The sequence below is a fragment of the Sturnira hondurensis genome, unplaced genomic scaffold (assembly GCF_014824575.4).
Source record: "Sturnira hondurensis isolate 20B ecotype Veracruz unplaced genomic scaffold, ASM1482457v3 Scaffold0001872, whole genome shotgun sequence".
Taxonomy (NCBI): Eukaryota; Metazoa; Chordata; class Mammalia; order Chiroptera; family Phyllostomidae; genus Sturnira; species Sturnira hondurensis.
The window spans coordinates 10,115,978-10,130,578 of record NW_028074503.1 but is presented as its reverse complement, the minus strand read 5'-3'; the positions used below and the strand labels follow the sequence as shown (position 1 = coordinate 10,130,578).

The following is a 14,601-nucleotide window of genomic DNA, read 5'->3' as shown; positions in this document are numbered from 1 at the left end:
TAATGTTATTTTGGGAAAAGGCTATTTGCTACTATTGGAAGATGAATTCCATTAAAAGCCACTAAAAGGAAAGAGATGGTGTAAATGCTTCTTCACGTTCACATTCCTATTCTTGTTACGGTCAACCACGACGTGAAGTGTTGGCACCCAGGGACACTATCCTAAGTGTCCTTACCTAGGCAAAAGCACAGACAAGCAACCAAACAACTCTGACTGTGCATCTGGGTGGCAGGCGAGACTGCTTTAAATTCAGCCGTCACCACTGTGACTGAGTTCCACAAACAATTGTTCTGTGGGTTGTCCTTCCATGGTATGCATGGCTCTGTAATCTGAGATGCAAATGTACTTGGAAAATTTACACTAAGGTGTCACTAGAGAGGGGGCACAGCCCAATCCCTTTCAGCACAGTGGTGGCAACTAGTAGGTCCCCAACACCTGTATCTGAGTAAAGGTCACCAGGACCAAGACAAGCATAAAGGGTTCATCAGTCCCTGAACCAAAGAGCATGGTTTAAGTAACGAGTTATTGCCAAGACTGGCAAATGAAACTGCTTTCTCCATATTAAAACACATTAGGCAACCATTTCTTTTAACCAAACTGGTATCAAGTGGAACTTGCAATAAAATTTGCTACTTTCTTACCTTGAGTATTCTTTTAGGAAATGAAACAGATTTTAGCAAGGTTTTCAGCCTTCGCTAGCCAGATCTTTTTGAGGTGAGGAACCCTGCCTGGCACTCAGGCTGCGGAGGGAATGGGGTCTGGGGAATCTGAATCTACAGACCTTTAGGGAAGTAGAATGCTGGGTGAAAAGAAGTGAAATGTTTAAATTCCAATTTTTTGAAAACAGGCATATAAAGTAATTCAGAATGAGGAAATATGGCCATCGCTGCTTCTTACTTTGCATGGGCTAGTTTTCCAGTGTCTTCGTCAAAGGCTTGAAACTTTCCGATTACCATGCTTTGGCTTGATCTGTCCATGCTCTCGCTAGTATGAACTGAGATGGTGCTGCTTTTAAAACGGATGCCTTCTTTCACGTCCTTCACCTTGACCTTGATGGGAATGGGTGTCGGCTTGTACTTATTCTTAATGGATTTGTGAAACGGTGCTTTATTTGTGACAATGAGGCTAAAGTCAAGATGCTTCACTTCTTCATAATCTAATTCCTAGGAAGGCAAAATCAAAGGGACCTCTTTCAAAAGAGAAAACAACTAGAACACATACACACAGAACACGCACACATGCACACACTGTGCTTTAACCGTTAGATATAACAATGTAACATGGGGAACGGGGCAGTGTGGAGTACTCCAACTCACTGGTAACAATTACATGCAATTACAAGTCTGTCAATTTGATATTCGTACCTGTTAAGGGTAACTATGAAACATCCCAATTTGTTTTTTAAAGGGCAAAACCACTGAAAAAACATTTAACAACTTGAAGTGATCTCTTTACTGAATGAAAACAAGTTAACAGACATTTAATATAAGTTAGTATTTCATAAAGTGTTTCCTGGGTTTGTACTGGTGGAAGGGCTACACAAATAGTGGTGGCACTGTCCGCTCCGCCCCTGACACAGTCGGCTCCGCCCCCCACCCAGCAGTCAGCACAGGAAGATCTGAAGCCTCCCTCCCAAGGGCAATGTTTACCTTTCTTACACGCAGGGGTTTTCACTTGTGTTTTAACAAAGAACCTACCCAGACCCTTTTAGCATAACGTCCATTAATATCTGGTTGCTGTTGTGCCACAAAAGATGGACCTCACTCCAAGTACTGTTCTTCGTGAGTTGCGGGATAAAGTCCATTTTATTCACTTTGTCACTGTATACAGATTTTTATGTTATTTTCTTTTTAGAAATATTCCTACAGTTTTCTATTATTCAGATATACTTACTTTACCTAGTCATTCTATTGTTAGGCATTCAGGCTATTTGCAATTTAATTTATAGTGCTCTGAACATTTTTATACAAATTATTTTTCCTCTGTTGAGCTATATTTTACTACTAAAAAAGTCAACATTTATTAAGTTCAGTTACTTTTTACTTTCAGTAGCCCTGGCCATTTAGATGCACTGACTTATTGCTGGTTTCTCCAGTACAACATTAAGTACACTACATGAGTTTACCTGAATTACAGTTCACCTTTGTTTTTGGATGATCTAATATTATGAAATTTGTGTTCCTCTCAGTAGTGTTTCAGATGGGAAATAACTCCCCCTGCTCCCTCTTTTATATGGGTCACCATGGTATTGGGACAAGAACACAACAGAAAATGACTAACAAAAACATGTTTTGTGATTGGAGAGTCTTTGTGAAAAAAATTTTTTAGGATGCTCTGGTACTTAGCATGCTTGTTTTGATGGCATCATGTATGCTGGATGAGAAATTAAATCTTCCAGACAAATGTCATTAGTATTCAAAGACCATGGAAGGTCAAGACAATCTTGAAATAAACGAGCCAGGTTCAGTGACAACCAAAATGGTTTCCCAGTTTTCTGTTTGTAGCCATAATGATCCAAAGGTGGGGAAATTTTCAGCATCAAGAGCAATGTATAAGGGCATATAGTACTATTTTTATAACTGTCAACATATTTATCATTTCACTTTGGCCATTTTTAGCAGTATTGAAGCTTTTAAACTCATTTGTTAATAACAAAGCTGAGACTGTTTTCACGTGATGATTTACTGTCTTTATTTCCATAGCTTAAAGTATCTATTCTCCTTTACCTTTTTCCCCCCAATAGTTTTATTGAAGTGTAATTTACCTTTAGTGAAATTTCTCCATGCAAAGTGTAGAGCAAGGCGATTTCTAGTAACCCTATGTGGCTTTGCAAACATCACTACCTTCCAGTTTTAGAATATTTCCCCCCAAAAGTTCCTTTGTGCCTGTTCACAGTCAATCACCACTGACACCCCCAGCCCTCAGTAACCCCTGGTCTGCTTTCTCTATCTACTCTTTTGCCTTTTCTAGAAATTTTGCATAAATGAAAGCACAAAATATGTAGCATTTTGGTCTGGCTTCTTACACAAAATGTTTTAGTGGTTCATCCACGTTGTAGCATATATTAGTACTTCATTCCTTTTTATTGCTCAACAGTATTACATTTTATGGATATATGACGTTTTATCTACATATCAGTTGATGGACATTGGATTGTCACCAGTTTTTAACTATTACAAATAAGAGCTGCTACAGACATGTGCATACAAGCTTTTGTGTTATTTTTCTTGGGTGGAAATTAGTACTAAATCGTTTGGTCACTACTTACTCTATGCTCAATATTTAAGAAGACTGCCACTTTAGCTATACCATTTTATGTTTCCATGAGCAATACATAAAAATTCTAGTCTCTTGGTATCCTTGCTGATACTTCCTATTGTCAATTTTTTGACTAGAGCCATTCTAATGGGTGTGCTGTGGCATCTCATGCAGTTTTTTCACTTTTCCTAATGACTAATCATGTTGGATATCTTTTTAGATCTGTATTAGCTCTTTGTATATCTTCTTTGCCTGACTTTTCAAAGGAACCTGATTATTGCCCTTATAATTTGGAAGAAATTTTTTATAATTGAGACAGTAAATTTGAAATTGTGAATCTGTGGCTGCTGTTTTAATGCTAATTTTACTTTTTTAAAAAAAATTTTTGTTTTTGATTTTAGAGGAAGGGGAGGGGAGGAGAAAGAGGAGAGAAACATTGAATGGCCGCATTCTGTATACATCCCAAATGGGGACCGAACCTGCAAACCAGGCATGTGCCCTGACTGGGAATTGAACCTGCAATCTTTTGGTTTGTGGGCCCAACCAACTAAGCCACACCAGCCAAGGTCCTAATTTTACTGCTTTTTTTTTTGTCCACATCCCCTTAGGCAGAAAAAACTGTGTCCTTTTTTGTGCCACCCTGGTACACTGAGAACACATCAACACGTCTATCTCTTCGCAAAGTGACCGTCTCTCTTGTGTGTGCAATAGGCTTTTCCACTCAGGCATCTAGCACAGCTGCCCCTATAACTGATGACTAAAAGTGCGCTTACTTCCATATGAGCAGATAGGCCCGGTCCATCTCTGATGCCACTATCCACTTCTTTAGTAAGTGCAACACGTGTCTCCCTCTAACCGTGAGGCGCTCTCACTGTTCTCCCCACTTAACAATCATGAGACTGGAAGTTCATTTTTCTCTATTCTCTTACACATCTGTATTATCCTTATTCCTTCTGCCACTGTTAGATCTTTTTCTGTTCTGTCATTTATTAAGTTTTTGTAACAATTTGGAAACTTCCATAATCAATTTTTGTCTGTGTGTGATTCATGAAATACTAGTATTTTGAGAGCTATAGCTTTGTATTTTATTGCAAAATCTTATTGCATAGACCATTTAAAAATACATTGATATTCCTCCTTACTCTGTTAGATAAAAAAATCTGCCCGGTAATTTTTGTTTAAAAAATTCTGTGTGGGTAATGAGTTTCAGATGCATAAGACCTATATGTTTAATGACTATTTAACTTTACTGCTTCAAGTACACAAGATTAGAACATTGTGTTTCATAACAGTTGTACTACTTACATTAGAATTACAAGTGGATTTTTGTTATAAAGGCAAGTTCCTGAGCCCAACCCAATCCCAGTTACTAACGTTGGGGTGCAGGAGCCTGCACTTTGGGCATGTAGGTCTACAAAGCAATTCTCAGGCACTCTGGAAGTATTAGGTCAACTGGTTTAGAGCTTTACCAAGTCATTACAGCTTTTGTGTTTAGACATTAATGATAAGATTGGCTTTATTGTTGAGTCGTTCAGGTAAGAAATAGTGGGTTGGGGGACACTGAGTAGAGGCAAGAGGTCATGAGGTAGGGATAACAGTCAGGCGCAGGCAGCAGGGGAGACAGGAAGTGTGCTAAGCAGTGATGACGCTGGTGGAACCATGCCGTCCGGTTAGGGTTAGAGTCCCCCTGATTGAAATTTACTGTGGAGTGACTACATACTAACTACAGACTTGGGCTAACAGGGGTGGCTCCTATCTCCAAAAGTTGTGCCGCCAGTTAATTGAATATACAAACACAGGTGTTTGGGGCAGTAATCTTTTCTGCACAATTTCTCTCATTCTTGAACACTTAGTACTTACCTTGATAAGGGTCACAATTCCTTCATTAGTTTGAGTATCAGTTTCTATGCGGAAATAACCCATTTCATTTCCTGATGCGAATGTAAAGTTTGCTAACCAATTATCAGAGCCTATTTCATCTGCATCAAACACTTTTATGCGCATAACTTCTACATTGGCTTGATTTTCTTCAACTATCCCTTCATGCTGCAAAACATGAACGCAGGATATTTATTTTAATGTAACACGAATTTAAGTGATATACATTTAGATAAAACTAAAATATGAATAAGCAGATACATTGGTCATAAAAATAATACTTACCATTTCACCTTTCACTTCAGGTAAATTGTCATTGACATCCAGAATACGAATCTGAACTTGAGCTTGTTTTGCCGGTCTATCCGTTATTTGTCCATTGCCGTCTCTTGCTTCTACTGTCAGAGTATAGCTGCTATGTTTCTGCAGGGCGATAAAAAATACCCAGTTGGGGTGAAAATAAATCGCTCCCAAATCTGTCTTTCTAGCTTACTGTATCATCAATGAAATAAACAGCGTAATTTATTCATAAATAATTGTCATGACCTGCTATTATTATTCATGTGAAGATGCCTATTTGCTCTCAGAGCTTTTTTGGAAGGGCAGAAAAGCCTGGAGCAGTTGTTGACAGTCAAATTCTTGAGTATGTCCTTGGTGGTATTAGTCAAATTCTTAAACAGTCATTAGTGATATCACCAGGACATGAGTCTCTCCTTCAAACAGTCAGTACCCAGAGTGCTGCTGAAAATGTAGTTGGCTCCACCTTGGAGGTGATGGGGCGGCACAGGAAAGTGTTGCCTTACACTTCATTTTCAGCTAATAGTTCAGCAAAGGCGGCCCTGTCCCCAAGAAAACGTGTCCAGACTTCCAGAGAGAGAGGATTCTAAGACAGCGTGTCCTGGAGAATGGTATCTCCGATGTTACGACAAAGTGAACCCTTTTCTTCCAAGTGGTCCCTGGGTGGCTCTTCACTCAGTGTGGCGGGATGCAGTTTAAGGAAGAGCGGAGCAGCCAGTGCCAGCGCGTGGGGCTGCTGTGCGGGCAGAACCACTCAGGGAAAGGCAGGACGGCAGAGGCTCCGGAACCAGCTGCCTGGGCTCCCACTCTGGCCGTGCCACTTACTAGCTCTGCTGGATGCACTTTCTCCCTTTGACCCTTGGTTTCCTTCTGCATAAAGTGAGGATAATAGATGCTTCTGCCTCACGGGGTTTCTTGGTGGATGGAATGGGTTAATCTACGTCAATGCCCAATAAATCTAAACTTTCCATACTTCAGAAACAGCAGTCTATGGAAAAAAAATCACACGACTTCAAAATACTACTTTGTCCATTCTAATTTCATGTCACAAGGTATGGAGTAGAGTTTTAGGAGCAATGAAATTCTTTAATTTTACAAAGATCTTGATAGGAAAGCTGGGCACAACCTTCTCCCTCGCTGGGCAGAGTGAAATCATTTTTCCAAGCAATACAAAATACACTGACTGCACTTGGCTGATGATTTATGTTTGATGACAACACAGTGTTCTTAGGATCGTCATGCACCGTTGTTAAAATCTTTGCAAAGTATTTTGTAAAGTACTTTACAAAGGGATTTGTAAAGTATGTAGCATTACAAAGTAAAAATTTGGAAAGTATGTAGCATTTGTAAGAACTTCTATCTCCCTTTTTTCTTCTAAAATTTTCCCTCTGAGTTAGAAATAAAAATGTGAAATGTTTGACAGAACAGCCTTTAAGCAGTAGTGTCCAGGCTGCGGCCCAGGCTGGCTATGAATGCAGCCCAACACAAAATAGTAAATTTACTTAAAACATTATGAGCTTTTTTGTGATTATGTGTCACAAATATATTTAAATGTATGGCCCAAGACAACTCTTCATCTTTCAGTGTGGCCCGGAGACACCAAAAGGCTGGACACCCCTGCTAGGAAACCTACTCAAATTTTCCTCCAACATGGGACTTACAATAATCTTTTCCTTTACAAACAGTTCTATTACCCAAACAGGGCTGCTGTTTGTACCTCTGGCCTTCCGTGGCACGCGTATCACCAGTAGAAGACACTCCTGCCCCTTCAGCACAGAACCACAGGTCAGAACTCTCTAGCAAACAGAATCCTGACTGGAGGGGTCCCACAACAGTCCCGTCCTTACAGAATTTTACATTTTCTAGCAGCCACATTTAAAAAAGTACCAATAAACGGGTCAGGTTAATTTAAAAAATATATATGTTATTTAACTCACAGTATACCAAATATGATTTCAACATATAATCAACAAAAAATTGTTAAGATGGTGTTTTACATTCTTTTTTTCATACTAAGCCTTCCCAATCTGCTATATTTTACATTTATAGCACATCTCAGTTTGGACTTGTCACATTTCAGGTGTTTGATGGCCACAAATGACTGGTGGCTGCCATAGTGGACAGCGCATTCCTAGAAGGAGATAATTCCAGGAGTTATCGTATCTCAGGAATGAGAAATGCACAACTAAGTAGGAAAAGCTGAAAAAGAAATGAAGGACGGCCTGAAAGAATAAAGGAGAGTTTAAAAGATGAGCACCATAAAATATTAATTTACCTCTCTGTCCAAGGTAATACTGGTTGTATAGACCTCTCCTGTATCTTTATTTAGGTAGAACACTGGAGAACCAGCAGGCTCCTGAGACACGATTCTGTAGGAAATTTTAGAATTCAGAGAGCTGGGATCATCGGCATCTGTCGCGGTGACCTTCATCACGAGCGTATCTGGTGTCAGAAACAAAGGCATCCAAAGTGAAACTCGTATGTTATTTTCCATACCATTTCGGCTTGTTGCAAAAAAGGATTTCGGGTGCTTCTCAAAATCATAGTTTACCAGGATCAAAAAGTGGAATGGATGAAGAAATAAGTGCAAACGGATTACAGGAGTGGGAAAGACAAGACGAGGGCAGAGCCAAGGTTAATACAAGGTTAGGGTGAAGTCCTGAACACCTGCTACAGGAGGGCCACACATGTATTTACACCGGTTATAATAATGAATACAAAGAAAGAAGAACAGATACAAATAAGTGCTTATTAACATATCTACAGTTCAGCAGAAGCACAGCTATTCTTTACACTATGATCAAAGAGAAATCTCTCCTGCTAGTGTCCACATGGAACACTGTGTTGAATATTGTCACTGAACCCAACAGTAGAAATAACAGAAGTCGAATGCCAGCAAACTCCTGCCAGGGGGCCAAAGCCAGCTAGCCACCATATCTGTACTGAGAGTAAAAAAAAGTCATGTGAATTGTTTTGAACTTATCACACACACACACAAAAAATTCCAAACCTAGAGCAACAGGCTTTTTGCCCTGTGCCTAATTCTCAGCCTCCACCAAGATACAGGATTCTGTGTTCAGTTACACAACGGGGTGGAACAACTCTGGGTGCTCATTGTTGACAGTCAGTTGTTGACAGTCAAATTCTTGAGTATGTCCTTGGTGGTATTAGTCAAATTCTTAAACAGTCATTAGTGATATTACCAGGACATGAGTCTCTCCTTCAAACAGTCAGTACCCAGAGTGCTGTTGAAAATGTAGTTGGCTCCACCTTGGAGGTGATGGGGCGGCACAGGAAAGTGTTGCCTTACACTTCATTTTCAGCTAAATAAATAAAACAGCAGATTTATGAAAACAGCAGATTTATGAAAACAGCAGATTCTTACGTGCTGTGCTCAGCTCTTCCACCGACCCAACAAAGACGTCCTGCGTGAACATGGGCTCATTGTCATTGATGTCGAGAACTTTAATGCGGAGTTCCAACGGTTTCTCTAGATTGTTCCCTTCTTTATCCAAAGCATAACCAGTTAGCTGAAATCAGGGCATACATAACAGAAGAGGTTAGATTTAAGCTAATTAAACTACCATAGTATCAAAAATTAGGAAGACAAATGATGACTGTTATCAAAGAAAAACTACAAACTAATAAATACAAAATTGTTCTTCTTACCAGAAAATACGGTGTTTCTTCTCGGTCGAGAATGCTGGTAACATTCAATTCTCCAGTGTCTTTATTAAAGGCAAAGATACCAAAAGGTGGCTCTGTGATGCCTTTTCCAGTGTATCTGTATGTAATTTTTATTCCTTTTTCTTCTGCAATATCAGAATGTATCTAACATAAAAACAACAGGAATGGCTCCAGTTAACCTCGATAACCAACATGCGGATATTTAAAAATAAGATTTCTTTCTGAAGTTGTCACGTTGACAGGAGGGGGTGGGAAACCACAGCGCTCAGGAGCAGACGTGCCGGCGTCAGAGAACCTCGGTTCTAATCCTGTCTCAGAGCTGCTCACGAGCTAGATGATTCGAAGACAGTTCCTCAGCCTCTCTGTGCCTCAGTGTTCTAGTCTGTGAAGTGGAGATTCTACTGTCTGCCTCTTAGGTTTGTCGTAAAGTTAAGATATGCTTAGGGACACATCTTGGGCGGGGCTTAGATTTTAGATTTAGTGCAGAAGGTGAAAAAAGACCTTCATACATCCACTTGATCCTCTGAAAAGTATGAAGAAGGCATACTTCCACAGAAGGAGGAAACCGGTTTCCCCCTTTCCTCCTTCAGACATCATTGAATTCATCACACCCAGCTGCCTGGTCAGTTCTTGGTCCTGAAACTTTGGGATTACACTTTCTGCCCACAGGCTTCCCAGCATGCACTGGGGCTGGAAGGTCGCTGCTGAGAATAGCCCAGGGAAGAGCACCTGGGGTTTCTAACCTGCTACACCAGCTCTGCTCTTGGACTGAAAGGTGGGCAGAGCAGTCCCAGGGGTACTTTTCACTGGACTTCTGTTTTCTGTCCATCTACCTGTTTGTCTTTCTCTATCTTTGTGCTTCTGTTTTCTGTCAAGCATATACACATACACACAGACATTATAAAGAATATTCCAGATCTTTATGTCCTGATTATACGTTGCTGGAAAATGGAAATGGTTTCCTTCTAGCTACGTTGCTGCTCTTTCTTTGAGGGAACTCTTCACCTGTGACGTTTATAACATTGGGAAGAGGAAGTAAAACTTGGATATGACTGTGCCATAAACCAAGCTGACACAGTGACGGGACAGAGAGAGATGGGTGAGGCAGGGAAGGGAACTCAGGAGGTGATACTGGGGCAGAGGCTAGAAGCCAAGAGATATGGCAAATACCTGTGGGAGGGGATTCGAAGCAGAGGCAGCAGCAAGGGCAAACTGGGAGGGCTGGAATGAGATTCTATCAGCTAGGAATGTAGCAGGGTGGCGGATGGGGGCTGACAGAGGCGGAGGCCTGCGAGGAGGAAGTCAAGGCCAATAAAGCCCAAGAGCTCTGTAGGCTGGGGTAAAGGGTTTATTCCTTCCTCGGCAGCAGGAGGTCGTTAAAAGGGTCTCACTAAGGGGGTGAATGAACAGGCTTTGATTTATCTCTTCCAGTGATCACTCTGGCTGCTTTGGGGAGGATGAGCTCTGGCAGAGTGGGGCTGGGGGGCTGGGTGGGGGTGGCAAGAGCGAGAGCTCAGACACATGGTCAGGGCCTTTTGGCAACACAGGTCAGAGATGACGCTGACTTGATTAGAGGGTGGCAGTGGAGAGAAGCAGGCAGACCTGGAATATATTTGGGGGGCAAAATGGATGATACTTGCTATATTTTTGAAAAACTAGAAGAAATTACAGTGCCATTTACTGAAATGGGTAGAATTTATGGAGAACGCCTATAGGGGAAAAATCCAAGGTTCAGGTCTGCACATGAGATACTATCATATAATTGATAAAAATAGGACCCTCTGGGCATGGAAAAAGAATGATCAATTATTAAGCCAGGACAATGGGCATAAATCAAGACTATCTCAAGTGGGCTATGTGGTCACCCTACCCATCAGGTATCAGTTCTTTTCATTTTGGAAATTACTTTTTATGGGCAGAGTGACAGTATATGTCACATCCACACATGCTACTTTGGTGTAGGTTTATTTTCAGGTGAAGGTAACTAAGCAGCAGCAGATACAAAAAAAGCTCTCTGCCCTCCCCCGCACCGTCTAAAAGCAGGACATCAATTTGTAAAGGTGGTCTCTCTTCCCTCTCCACCAAGAAAGACAAAAGCTAACCATCACCAACAGCTTTAGACCCTTATCAGTTTGGAGATGGTAGAAGAAATCCACATAACAAACTTAACTCACTATTTTCTACCATTAGTTTCCCATGTATCGGCCTTTCCACAATTTGCTGCCTCTACAAATTCAAGGTCCTTTTTCTTTGCCTGTCATTGCCCTAAAAATATATTGCTCCTTTCCTAAGATGCTACATAAGCCCAAATTCTAACCAAAACTTTGAGTCACTTATCTCTGGATACTCCCATGGGTTACGTGCATAATATACATGTTAATAAACTTGTTTTTCCCCCTTGTTAATATTTGGTCAGTTCAACAGGGTCCCAGTCAGAACGTGGGACGATAGCAGGAAAAAGAATTTTCCATCCCCTACATATGAGAGTATCTATCTTCTTTTGGTTACTGTAACATTTTGTTACACAAAGATTCAGCTGGTGCCATGTCCCTTAACTCTTAGTTGACTCGAAGCCCCAAATTGTATACATCCTCACCAGTGATGTTGCATCTTAAAAAATGAGAAGGAAGATCTTAACGTTGGAAGTTTTCTGCTAAAAATTTAGCTCTGCTGGTTTTTAACTACATCCACAATATACAGGGTCTGGTAGAAGTAAGGCTTGCTTGGGTGTGGCTGGTAGGGTACGTGAATGCTTTGCACGAGATGGACAGCAATTTGGACATTTCACCTAAAATGTCACGTGGTGTGCCTGAGTGTGATATTGTTACATTACAGAATTACATGCTTATTATTTTGTAATCAAAGAGTTTGCAATAGAGAAGGGTTGTACCGTGTCCTGTGTGTGTGTGTACTTATTACACTGTGTAATTATCCTTAAATTTAAAAGTGAACATAAAAGTCTTCTCCCACCACATATTAGCAATATGCATGTATTTTTCTGTTCCTCTTTAGGAGGTACCTTGGCAATCGGATTCTTTCTGGACAGATCCTCTCCTTCCCGAAGAGCCACGGGCGCGGTGATCCAGGCACGCTTTTGCCGCACTAAGTGGGTGTGTTTAGGGAGCAGCTTATTTTCTTGTCTTGTGTGTAAGGCCTACAATGATACAATATTGCCATAAAAATTATTAAGTACTCTGAGACATTAGTATGGTATCCTGTAATTTACTAAAACTCTAAAGATAGCTGTGCAACGTTCAAGGTATTAATTTCACATTTCTTAACAGGCTTCATTTCCAAAGAGGCAATGTACGCACTCCAGCGCATTCTGTAGGAATTCAACAGATTGTCTCCAAACCAGTATCGCAGCAGGGCTCAGTTCCTAGCAGTAAGAAGAGATTTTCCCAGATTGAAGAATTTAAAAGTTAAAAGAATAATTTAGTGACCATACAAATGAACAAATTAAAATCCAGATAAGAATGCTTTTGTCACTAGCTGAAAATAAAGTCCAATTTTCCTGTGGTGGCTTATATTTTAAAAGTGAATTACTAACGTTTTAAGACTAAATCTTACTTAATGATATCAATTTGACTAAAACTGCTGGAAATGTCAGTCAATAAATTTATTGTCTTTTTTAAAAAAGATTTTATTTATTTATTTTTAGAGAAAGGGTAAGGGAAGGAGAAAGACAAGGAGAGAAACATTAATGTGAGGTTGCCTCTCATGCATCCCCCACTGGGGACCTGTCCTGCAACCCAGGCTTGTGCCCTGACTGGGAATTGAACCAGCGACCTCTTGGTTCATAGGCTGGCACTCAATCCACCGAGCCACGCCAGCAAGGGCTGAATTTATTGTTTTAATGATGGATCAAAGGATTAAATTGCCCATCTTCAGTTTTTAGAAACGTTTAAGTGGAAAATGGTTCTATAAATTATCAATTTGGTTTTAATATTTTATCCAAGGAAAATTTCAACACATCTGACCTAGTATCATAAGAAATGATTATTCTACTAAGTTGATCATTTTACTCATTTGATAGCTCTCTATACCATGTATTTTATTTAGAGATATTTACATTGGTCATCACTAGGTCATTGATTTTCTTCTTTGTCTTTAGTCGAAAGATTATTCTATAACTTAAATTGTTGCATCATTCTCTTATCGGTGGACAGACTGCTCCCCAAACGGTGCACTAACGTTCCTTGATGTGTGTTTCTGCGCATTTGTTTGAGTGGGAAGATCTGGGTTTGGGGGGGGCACACTTCTAATCTGGCTGAGGCACGGCCTCACTGTATTCCACAAAATGAAGCCTGGGTCCAAAAGACAGAAATAATTCCCTTGGTTCCTTACCTCTAAATGGAGTGCATTTCCAAAGCAAAAGTGGATCTGAAACATAAAATTATTTACCGTTAAGCACAATTTACCACTCATTTCAGTTTAAATATTTTGACAATGAATAACCTAAGATAGTACAGACATTAAAAACAACAAAGAAAAGGGTTAACCACCACCCTTCTCCTTTGTCCAGAGGAAACAAGTTTGAAATTTCCCCTTTGCCTCCTTGCCGAGACCAGGGCTAGCGAGAGGAGTCTGCACTCTTTTGGATTCATAATGCCTTCTCCAGGGAACTTGGAACATGAGCAGTATCTGAAAACCACAACGTGAAGCTCTGCTGTTGAAATCTTGGCCAGTCCCTCACGCTTTTCTCTTTACCTTGTGGTTTTCATCTCATGTTCTTGGAGAACCCACTTACCTTTCCCCAAGGTCTTTACTGTGAGATGCCTCCCGCCACCCCGTGGCCCATCACCCCCTCGGGTCATGCCCACGACTACTCACAGCCAGACTTCATTCTTCACCATCCTAGGTCCCACCAACTCTTTTCTTTGGTTCTTACCAAGCACTGTCACATTGTGAACTTCATCAGTACACAGAACTAAACACAGTTATGTTTACTCTAAAATCTGTATAATAAACCTCCATCCTGTCTTTTGACTTTTGCTTCACTTTTCTCTTGGCTTCATCCAAACCAGCACTTTCTAATACGGTGGCTGCAAGTGGCTATTTACACTTACACTTACATTATTTGTAACAAAAATTCATTTGCTCAGTAGCCACAGGAAGTAAGTGGCTTGAGACATTGCAGACGTCCATCACTGCAGACGATCATTGCACCAAGCTGGTATGAGATTATCCCCAGCCATTCAAAGATATTCTGGGTCACTCAGAGATCGCTCATTCTCTCGACTTTCTAACACTCCTGCCTCACTTTCCCCCAACTTTGTATGCCTAGCTATTAGTTATTCTCTTTGATTCGGACCCTGTGCTGACAACACCGCTGGAGAGGGCCCTGTGGCTGACTGGATTCATCACTACGCATGCTCTTCAATAGCGGCTCCCTCCACAGGGTTGGTGTTGGTTTCTAGGGTGACCATACATTTCCGCTTTCCCAGGAGAATCCGGATGACACTTAAGGTGCAGGTACAT

At 40.7% G+C, this 14,601-nt stretch overlaps 1 protein-coding gene across 1 annotated transcript in view; it reads right to left on the bottom strand.

Annotated features, from left to right (window-relative positions):
* The window catches only part of DSG2 (desmoglein 2), a 37,907-nt gene that overhangs the window by 12,376 nt on the left and 10,930 nt on the right, over positions 1-14,601 (bottom strand). The window contains exons 2-9 of the mRNA XM_037032462.1: positions 13,468-13,503; positions 12,140-12,274; positions 9,103-9,264; positions 8,819-8,963; positions 7,709-7,875; positions 5,422-5,559; positions 5,119-5,304; positions 898-1,163 (exon numbers count right to left, since the gene is read on the bottom strand). Of these exons, the coding sequence (XP_036888357.1) occupies positions 898-1,163; positions 5,119-5,304; positions 5,422-5,559; positions 7,709-7,875; positions 8,819-8,963; positions 9,103-9,264; positions 12,140-12,274; positions 13,468-13,503 (1,235 nt within the window). The remainder of the gene's footprint in view (positions 1-897; positions 1,164-5,118; positions 5,305-5,421; positions 5,560-7,708; positions 7,876-8,818; positions 8,964-9,102; positions 9,265-12,139; positions 12,275-13,467; positions 13,504-14,601) is intronic.